This window comes from Pseudoliparis swirei, chromosome 18 (genome assembly GCF_029220125.1).
Source record: "Pseudoliparis swirei isolate HS2019 ecotype Mariana Trench chromosome 18, NWPU_hadal_v1, whole genome shotgun sequence".
NCBI classification, from domain to species: domain Eukaryota; kingdom Metazoa; phylum Chordata; class Actinopteri; order Perciformes; family Liparidae; genus Pseudoliparis; species Pseudoliparis swirei.
Genome location: NC_079405.1, coordinates 10,895,439 through 10,906,189, shown reverse-complemented (window position 1 = coordinate 10,906,189; position 10,751 = coordinate 10,895,439). Strand labels below are relative to the sequence as shown.

General features: G+C 40.1%; 1 protein-coding gene across 1 annotated transcript; it reads left to right on the top strand.

Annotated features, from left to right (window-relative positions):
- The first annotated feature begins 3,038 nt into the window (after positions 1-3,038).
- npffl (neuropeptide FF-amide peptide precursor like) lies at positions 3,039-6,096 on the top strand. Its single transcript, XM_056438448.1, has 3 exons — positions 3,039-3,182; positions 4,767-4,882; positions 5,752-6,096. The coding sequence occupies exons 1-3, from the start codon at positions 3,039-3,041 to the stop codon at positions 5,870-5,872; spliced, it is 381 nt and encodes a 126-aa protein (XP_056294423.1). The 3' UTR covers positions 5,873-6,096.
- The last annotated feature ends 4,655 nt before the right edge of the window (positions 6,097-10,751 follow it).

Below are 10,751 nucleotides of genomic sequence, written 5' to 3'. Positions count from 1 at the left end.
TTTGTTTTGTTGTCCCAAGACATTTCCGCCAGTTGTGAACAGTTGCTAATTATCCTGCAGTTCACTCTGAAAACACCGGATGGAGGCAAAAGTCTTAAGAGTGAAATACACATTTGGGATTTTTTTCAATAGATTCATTAATGGGTGAGTTTTGGACACCACGGCCTGTGTGGGACACATTAGCATTATTTTATCCTTCATTTCATGATAATATTGCCCATAACCCTGAGATATTATTAATGCGTCTACGAGAGGAGGGACGTGCTGCACGACAGAGACAGATATTACTGGCACTCAAACAAAGATTTTAACAAGCATTTGCTTTTGGTTGTACATCTTGAAAAAAAGAAGAAGGTATATTTGTGTTTTCCTGTCGAATGCAACATGCATATCTTATGAATTGATGAATAGGAAACAGGTTTTTCATCATAAGTGCGTCACAGGCCAGGGCCCCAGCCTGTGCTCTGGTTCATAAAACAACGTACAGGTCAGTCGTATACAGCTCGAGGTCAGATTGACTTCGTTTCCTGTTCTAACTGGCAAACATCATGGAGATGATTTCACTTGTCGTACATGGTCTTTTTAGGTCCAATTACAATCCAAGCCGCAACACTCATGAATCAGATGGATAGAACCAGGTGTTCGAGAGAGATGTTTGACTTCTGGACGTAAAGCATCGCTGACCATCTCCAGATCTTGGGAGGATAGACGTGAATATAATGGGGCAATGGAAACATATGGAACTCTAACTTCCAGCTTTCTGTTTGAAGACACCATATCCGCTGTTTACTTATACTTATAGGTGACTGATTATGTTTTATTGATATTTGATTGAATCTCAGCCAAATCAATAAAACCTTCTATGTAATCAAACTCTCTGTTTTCTGTATGATCCATTGCAATCTAATACAATTGATTAATTTCCCGCCATAATTTCAACCTTTGTGAAATATTAGTTTTTTGTCGACATTGTTGGAAATGTCTGCATTCAATTATGTTTATCATTAAGGTCTTAGGTAAATATGTTGTTTTACTGGACTACCAGTCTCAATGCTAAATCATATTACGACCATGTTAACAAACAACAAAATATGAAAGGCATCATAAGAGTGGGAGTTGGGAGTGAGGTCTGTTGTATTTGATTGCGAGTCTAAAGGTGTTAACAAAATAACCTAATCTTAAGCAAAACAGCACAGACTAAACATACGTGTGCTTTATTATCTTATCAGAGATAGCACATTTGATCTTGTGATCTTATTATAGTAATGAAAACTAATTCCCCACAGAATCATTCAGATGTCATCCTGGTTGCCATGGCAGTTAAACAGGGACAGTCAGACTGTGTGTGTTAGTGTGTTACAGTCTAAGCGGATTGTCACCCATTAGGCACTTTGATGAGCTAAATCTGTTGATGTCTCATCCAGTATTGGATAAGTGACTAATTATTACACAAATACACACACACACACACACACATAAAGACAGTGACAAAGTAAACATATACAGTACTAATAAAGATGGTGTCATTTTGACAAATGAAGCAGTTTTCGTGAGAAAATTAACAAAATGAAGGAAGTTACAGTATTTAGCAAATGAAGTGTTCCTTTGGGAGAAGCTTCTTTCTAAAAATAAAAGCTTAATAAGCATGTAAGCAAAGGTTGATGGCCCATAACGTTGCCATGGAATCACAGTGTGCTTTACATTATAATAACCATTTGGAGAGAACAGTGTGAAGCATCTTTGGTGAACCGATAATGAACTTTAACAAACTATTTGCCTCAAACTAATATTAACATTATTTAACACCGGCATTATACGTTTTACTCAAAACATGATTTTGGACAATTTATTCTATTGCAAAACGATCCATAGACTGATAAATAAAGCCAGCCAACATACATCTGAGACACGATTAGGAGAAAATCTCTGAGGCTGATCCTTCACTGATAAATGAATCAGCGGCATTGTTGTAAACCAGGAGATGGGAGATGACATTGTTGAATGTATCCTGTAGGTTTTGGTTTAGATACATTAGCTCTGAAGCTGAATATTTAAAAAACAACTAAAAAGCAGAAACCTGTAGATCTCGTGTTCATTTAATTTATTTCTGCTTTGTTTTTATTTATTTATTACCTTCTCATTGAAAATGCAGAAGGTTATGTTTCGATCGCCGTGTATTTATTTATTTTCATGTGTGTTCCTCGCATAACAAAAAAAGTTTTAAACCGAATCGCATGAAATTTGGTGGGATGATTGGTTATTATCCGGGGACCATTTGATTAGATTTTGGGATCAATCGGGTCAACGGTCAAGGTCATGGAAAGGTCAACATCTTATTTTTACCATAGCGCGGTCAATTTATATCCAATTGACATGCAACTAATGCCAAAATGTTTATAATTCAATGTCCAATCTTGTGATATGCGAAGGTATGCGCTCTACCGAGTGCCCATTCTAGTTTCTGCTGTTTTGATGTGCGAACAAGTTGGGTTAATATTGGCCCATGATTAAGTGGCTGATGAGTGTTCGTCCATATTGTTTGTCCGCACCTGCAGTAAGGACTACTGGGCAACAGGGACTGGTGGCTCAGGGTCCATTTGGTGGGATTTATCTGTTTAATAACTGTGAGAGTTGTGTTTCACTACCCCTGGGGCTGAATAATAACGCACTCGGGCTCTCAGGCATCCCTAATGCTCTGATCCTGCTAAATGGACCTGGTTAAGTCTCATATTAGGGGGCTGGTTTATCCTCCATCCTGTCCCTTGTTCCACTTTGTACAGGAGCATCTTTCTCCAGCTCTCCTGGGGGATTTCAGCCAGTGACCGCGAGGTGTATATAAGACCCGGCAAGGATGTTTCCACCATTGAAGTAAGCTAGGATCCGTACAAAGAGGAGACGTAACCCTGACCAGCACAAGTATTTCCTCTGTTCACCAGGAGCCGAGCCTTTTGAAGTCCACAGCTGTAACCGGACAACCAACATCCAATCGTCTGCCTCCGTCAACAGAATTCTTCTGACCTCCCCTCCGGCTTGAGACCATGGACACAGCTGCGATGGTGACTCTTCTGGCTCTGGTTGTGGCGATGGCCGGCGTCAGTCAGGCTCTTCACATCCAAGGCCCGGAGCAAAGTGACATCCTGCCAGACTCAGAGGAGAACATGGCCGACCACCTGCTGGGGCTGGTGAGACAACAAATCCCTCACACTTCACTTTAAGTCTTCAATTTGACCTGCTGTGACAAGGAAATGTACCATTAGAATATGTGTTGTCTCCCATATAATTTATGTCTCAAACAAGTTTTAAGACATATCTCAGGCACACATAGTTGTGCACCGTGTTTCTCTCGGCAGGATGTAAATATGAACGGTCATGCTCTGCCACGTTCGACTAAATGAAAACGTAAATCACGTCACTCGTTTAGATTTCAGACAGTGTTCCTCTTCATGTGACAGTGTGAAACACTTTAATATTTTCTGGGGGCAACAGACAGTCAGAGTCCGGTAGAGGAGAAGGATTCAGATCTCAAGGATCTGATAAGGTTTTCCTTGTGTGGCGGGCAGAGACAGATCTTGGTTGTCCTTTGCATAAAGATGAAGGTGGATGGATATTTGAGTGGTTATGAGGTACATTTCTTTCCCTTCATTACATTGTACATGTCATAGCAGAGACTTATCCAAAAGCGACTTACAATAAGTGCATTTCAACCTAGAGTACAAACTAAGAACAACAAGAATACAGGAAGTAACATTTCCTCAACATAGTCGAACTACAAAAGTACCATAAGTAAGTGCTATCTAAATGCCACTGAAGTGCTAATCTGTGTTTTAATCCAGATATAGAAAAAAGGTGTGTTTTCGAAGATGTAGAGACTTTCTGCTGTCCTGATGTCAGTGGGGAGCTTCCACCACCAGGAGGAGCCGATTTCGTGATTAGGCACAAGACGATTGGCTGTTGCCGAGCGTGTGACCATATCCCCCGATCCGTCTAGAGCATGGTACGCCAGGACCAGTGTTTTGAAGCGGATGCGAGCAGCCACCGGACCAGTGAGCGGAGGAGCGGAGTGGTGTGGGTGAATTTCGGGAGGCTGAAGACCAGTCGAGCTGCTGCATTCTGGATGAGCTGCAGGGGTCGGATGGCCTTAGCAGGTAGACCAGCCAGGAGGGAGTTGCAGTAGTCGAGGCGTGAAATGACCAGAGCCTGCGCCGCCTTCTGAGTAAGAAGAGGACGTATTCTCCTGATGTTGTGCAGCATGTACCTACAGGAACGCGTCGTCGCAGCGATGTTGGACGAGAGGGAGAGTTGACTGAGTGTCACCCCGAGGTTCCTGGCAGTCCGGGTAGGGCAACACAGAGCTGTTGAAGGTGATAGTCAGGTCGTGGGTGGGAGCCTTTCCTGGAAGGAATAGCTCAGTCTTGTCAGGGTTGATCTCAGGTGGTGAGCAGACATCCACTGAGAGATGTCAGTCAGACAGGCAGAGGCCACCCGTTTCGGATGGTGCGAGAAGATCAGTTGGGTGTCATCAGCATAGCTATGGTAGGAGAAGCCATGCGAACGAATGACAGAGCCGAGAGAATTTGTGTACAGAGAGAAGAGGAGGGGACCCAGGAGGTCTCTTTTCGCAGCAGGACTGAGAGTAACACCCCCTGGGGTTTGTGTTGCAACCCAACATGAAACACAGTTTGGGTTCTTGATGTTATCCCAATATAATTCTGTTATTTTTAGTGCAAGGCTTTGCATTTGTTGATGTTTATGCTGCTGTGCTCCAGGAAAGTGAAGACACGGATGACAGCATTGATGACCGTCTGCTGACCGCAGTGCTGAGAGCTCTGCTGCTCGGATCTCAAAGAGAAATCAGGAACTCTGTCCTCCATCAGCCACAGAGGTCAGTGCACACACACATACACACGCAACATAATCACACTGGAAATACGTTTTGTAGCATTTCAACCTTTTGTCAAGCAGTTAAAACCAACTATTTGTCAAAACTACTGAGGAAAATTGTCACATTAAATTAAAGTAGAATCACTCAGGTGTGTTTGTATTAAAACAGACAAAATGATCATGTACGGCTTTTCGTGAAGTTTTTCTGAAAAAGGCAAATATTCATCATATATAATTTTAATAGGCCTTGATTTTTCTAAGTATTGATACTAGTACTGTATGATGCAGATAGGGCTGCAACTGATGAATATTTTCATGAGCAAATTAATTTGCTGAGTATTTTTTGGGTTAATTGTTTGGCCCGTAAAACATAAAACATCGGTGAACAATGCCCATCGCAATTTACAAGAATTCAATGTGATGTCATCAAAGTTATTGTTTAAAAGCCAAAGATATTTGATTTTCTATGGTGTACGATGATAACAAGTTTTAAAATTAACCCAATTTGCAACTATTTTCCATATCTGAATGAACTAGTAACAAACTATTTTTAAATAGTTGAGATTGTTGGTTCAGGACCCAACCCGTTATTTCATGGCAAAGCCTAGATCACTTCTTTTTAACTAAAACTTTGGTCTCAGGCTTAAACTTGACCTCTTTTACCTTTAACTCATGCTTTCTATCGATACTTTGACAAACGGACCGAATGATCCTTTTGTGATTGCAGCGTGTGAGTTGTCCATGTTTATGCCTCATCAAAAGTGTGTGGTTGTTTCTACTAAAGGTCCGTGATAAAAAAAAGTATTTCCTTGAAACCATATATTACTTTGAAACACATGAGTTGCTGCCCCTGTCCTTCCTCCCTTGCAGGTTTGGCCGCGGCTCCAGAGGGCAGGTTGTGTCGGAGGATCAGATACACTCCCGTGACTGGGAGGCTGCCCCCGGTCAGATCTGGAGTATGGCTGTGCCGCAGAGATTCGGGAAGAAATAATTCACGCTTCAATGTCCTGGCATGAGGCCAAGCAGCGGGTAGCTGTGGAGAATTTGAATGAATAAATCTAAATAATATTTACTTTATTTTTCCAAAGTTGTCCCATTCCATTTGGTTTTGTTTGACACGTTTAGTTAAAGATGACATGAGCTTCATTTGACTGTTTTTCTTTCTGATTTCAAGAAAAGCATGTTGATGGGCAGACTTCATTTATCCTGACTAGAATGTTATTTAGGACCAAAAGTGTTTTCTGTTACTCTTCTGTTCTCTGGTCAAATAAATAGCTTTGAACTTGGAAAAGATAAACTGTGTATGTGTGTGTTCAAAATGATCGCTCTTTAAATATCAGGACTACAGATGTGAACATTGTATGAGATCTCTGTATCTGTCGGCATGATAAAAACATTTTTAAAGGATATTTTATTATCTTAAAACACTGATTGGGGTTGTAACTAAGGATCCTTTTCAGTATGAGTTCATCTGGGTTGTGTCTTTTATAATTAATTGAATAATCGTCAAGAACATGTCAGAAAATGCACCTCAACGTTTTAAAGCCGAAGGAGATTTCTTCAAATGCCTTTTTTTTTCAAAACTAAAAATATTTGATCTAAAGAATTATAAAAGTGGTGAAGGCTTGGGCATGAGTTTTAATGTGATGTTGTGCAGTATTTTCAAAAATAATTGGGAGTCTGCAGTCAGTGCCTAATTTGTAAATTTTCCAATTTATTTGGATTTTGTTGCTGAACAACATTTGTGGATTTACAACAGCTGTTCAGTTGTGATTGTTTTTTAATGTATTTTCCCACAAATGGGAATATAAGACAGTGCTATATTAGTTGGGTATGTGGAACATATTCAATTATTAGATTATTATTACATTAAATTAGCCTTACTTGGTTCACTCCGACAACAGAGGAATGGACATTTAGTGAAGGACACTGGACTGCACTGCGTAGACATAAGACAATGTATCATTGGACATTTAGTTACTTCACCTTTATTTCTACTAAAATTAGGTTCATTGGTACGTGGATGGAAAATGTGAAATGTGTTTATGATGCACAGCTCTTCTAAACAGACTAACAGTGGCTGTTGTGGTTTTGTGTGTGGTGAATTTACAGGCCACCTGGGGAAGCGGCATGCAATAAGCCTCGGCACTAATTAAAACACAGCAACCTGCAATTACGCTTTTACTGAGACCGCAGCCAATTACTGGGAAGGAAAGCACATCAACCCCTCTTCGGCATGACCTCGCATTCCTCTTTATGAGCCAAGAAGACAGAATGAAGAATTACTCATGCTGATTAGAGACCATCAATGGATGACCTCTCGCTTTTTATTTTTCTACCCACCCTTGTCTGTTTGTTGTTCTGACCAGTTTAATCAAGTGCATATTATATAGTTTAGCATATATAGTTGTCTCTCTTACACAATACATTTTGAAACGAGAGTTTTTCAGTGATGTTTTCATCAATTCAATATCTAAGGTAACTTTTCAATAATAAGGAAGGTTGGCTACACAATATTCATATTAAGTTCGTCAAGTTCGTCTTGTCCATTATCAAGTAGAGTCACACTAAAGTATTGAATATAAGAATACAATTACCAAGCTAAGTAGAAAAACATGTTATCCAAGAAAATAAAATGTCAAAAGATAGTAACGCTATAAGCCGGAGGAAATGGTAATTACTGTCGGTAGCTATGCTCAATGATATGGGAGAGATACAATAGTCAGGAGATACATTGATTTTCACCATTAGATGGTATCAGATGTCAGTGTGACAGTGAGCTGGATTTGTGAACTGCCAATTAACCTGACCTACATTTACCAAACTGATTAGTATAGTTATTCTTAATAAATTATGTTTTCCTTATTGTAAACCCCCAAAATACTATTTCAAACCGCAAACATACATTTGATCCCATGTGTCTCAGGTAGAGTGTGAAATGGGCTCATTGTTTCCCCTCGTAGTCGTGGGGGGAAAACACACACACCATTTCCGGCTCGTTTCTTTTCTACGGAAGGTTCCTAACTCAGTGAAATTAATAACAGACTTGCAGTAGCAATGGGGAGATGACAACAACAACAACAACAACAACAACAAGCATCAGTTGATAAGATTGGTCTATCTAATAATTAAACAGTTAAAAGCAAAATAAAACTCAACGATTGAATCCTCATTATGCCCATGGTAACAGATTAATTAATTTTGCACATGAATTATTCCCATTTTTAGGTTGTATGATGTAGTGAAAGAAGTAATGATTGTAATGTGTGACAGCAGCAGGAAGGAAGGACCTGCGGTATCACTCTTTTACACACCACAGCAGCCTGTCACCGAAGCAGCTATTTATATAGCCATGCATAATAACTTTGAATATAATAACAATAGACAATATTTGACTATTTTACCAATGCCAGTGGATTCTCTGAGCACAGCAAAAATAATACTATTTCCTAGATCCTAATGAATTCTTCTTCGCATCTTTTCTTGAACTCCTGACATTTTCCATCAGGATCATGAAAAAGTGGTTATGAATTGCTGTCAGGATTTGTGAAACTTTAAAAAAACTTTTTGACAGCAGCCCTAGACTGCTCTAAAACCATCCAACACCAGTGGGTGTTGTCCTCCCTCTGGCCTCATGGGGCAGCAATGAGCTGATTCTGACTTGGCGCACCTATAACGTGAAGAAGATGCAGCAAAGGAAAACTCTTGGAAAATGACGCAAAAGTGAGATTCATGTTGAATTGGCAGATCTACTTTTCAGTTCCACAAAAAAGCACTTTCAAGAAAAACATATTAGATACCGTAACTTAGAGATGATTCAGAAACCAACAAATATACTATAACACAATGCACAAACAAAAAAGCACAAAGACAAATGTATACCTAACGTTACCACACCAATGGGGAATTATATACTATACCTGCACTTACCTTTCAGATACCATGTCCTTCTTAATCTGCTGTATGGCTCGTTGGCCTTTCCCCAACCCCCCTGCTCCCATGTTCCCTTCTGGTCATCATCTTGGAAAGCAGCCATCTTGATCAGGGGAGAGGGAGGTCTCAGCCATTACCGGCCGTGTCCATGACACAGCACAATTTGTCACACACAACCAGCTTTAAAGACTAAAGGGTGAGTGAAAAATAAAAACCATGTTAGTGTCAAGGTTAAACTGCAGAGGTGTGCTCTCCTGCATGACGAGCTAGCACACAGTTATTCACAGAGTATTTCACTTTGCTACTCACCATCAAGCGAACCGGGCTGCTGTGTTTAGGATTTTACACCATTCCATGCATCTTGTTGTCTATTCATAGACAAACTCTATCAACACATTTTAGCAGTGATGAAAAAACAAATGTGGTGCAGATTTATTTTTCATGTCCTTAGAGTACAGCTCAGTGTTGCTATTGGTGGCCAGATAAAGGATTTAAAAAAGCTTCCAGTCATCAGTGGCACAAGTCGATGAGCAAAAAATAAATCTGGTGCATAGTTTGGTTTGATGTTTCCAGCTAGTATTTAGGTCTGTTGGAGGATTTTTATTGTTCGCTCCCTGACTCATGAGCACAGCTTCGCCACATGATTAAAATGAAAACTGTTGTCAGGGACTGAACACACATATAATAATGAAAGAACATTCAGTATTTAATTAGTAAACAGGACCTAGTTTTCCCTTCAGGAAAGAGGTTGTACAGTACAGGCCAGCCAAGAGAATACGCAGCCAGCTGTTGTTGTCTCACACACACACACACACACACACACACCTACACACCTACACACACACACACACACACACACACACACACACACACACACACACACACACACACACACACACACGTATGCGCGCGCATGTGGTCTTTTATTAACATACTTCTCCCGGATACATAATACATAATTCAGGAAAAGCTCTTATTAACGTGGTACATTTTTATTATCACTCACTCTTTCACTCTCAGCTACAAGCAATAACAGCTGAGTAAAAAGAGAAAAAAGGATTCTGATGTTTTTTTTCATTTATTATACATGTACATATAGAGGGTTTTTCAGATGTCGGATGATGAAAATATTCTCGTTAATGGGTCTTTGCACCGCTTCATGCAATAATACTGTATAAACCAGGTTACAGGCATAACATAAACGACTCAAAAGACCCCAGTAAAGGCACCCCTGAGGCTTCGTGATCTCGGACCTGTGCCATATGGCCACCGTGTCTCTGGTTTTTAGCTGGGGACTTTCTGTTGTTGGGGAGCCCCACCCCCCTCTTCTCTTGCCCTTTTCTCATATTTGCTGCTTATCTTATACGGTCTTATATCTTACGCGATGTATATTGCTTTTACAGGTATTGTATATAGTGGTCTCAATGTGGCTGTCACCCTCTTTACATCTTGAGCTATCAGTTCATCAATTTCCAAAATGAGCATTAAGCTTTTGAATTAGTTTATATTTATTTGAAGTATAGTGTAATGTGGTTGAACTTACAAAAATTACAGTTAAAAGCTAAAAAATAATAATTCCGGGGATATAAATGCCCCAGTTTGTATTGCATTACATCCCCAAAATGTGCTGCAAATCTTGATGAACAACAGACCCTCATATGCCTCTTGGCCGGTGTCAGGTATCAGGGCCCAGTAGACGTGTGATGTAGGAACACTTTAAGAGGGGATCAATAGGGATTGTGCTGGCCAGGCGACAGCAAGGACACGCCTGGTCAGATACGAACAAAGCTCAGATGATCCTTTCAGAAGCTCAGATATGACTCAAAACTTCATCATGTAGGCTTAATATTTTTAAAAAAAATACTGCAGTGATCTGTTTATATACAACTGAGAGAGAGATTATTCATTCTGATTGTGTAGGAAGTGTATTTTAAAAA

Excerpts from the sequence above, each read along its gene's own strand:
- npffl (XM_056438448.1), top strand. The coding sequence starts at position 3,039 with ATGGACACAGCTGCGATGGTGACTCTTCTGGCTCTGGTTGTGGCGATG. Across the intron at positions 3,183-4,766 it reads CCGACCACCTGCTGGGGCTG|GAAAGTGAAGACACGGATGA; the intron begins GTGAGACAACAA and ends GCTGTGCTCCAG. Across the intron at positions 4,883-5,751 it reads GTCCTCCATCAGCCACAGAG|GTTTGGCCGCGGCTCCAGAG; the intron begins GTCAGTGCACAC and ends CCTCCCTTGCAG.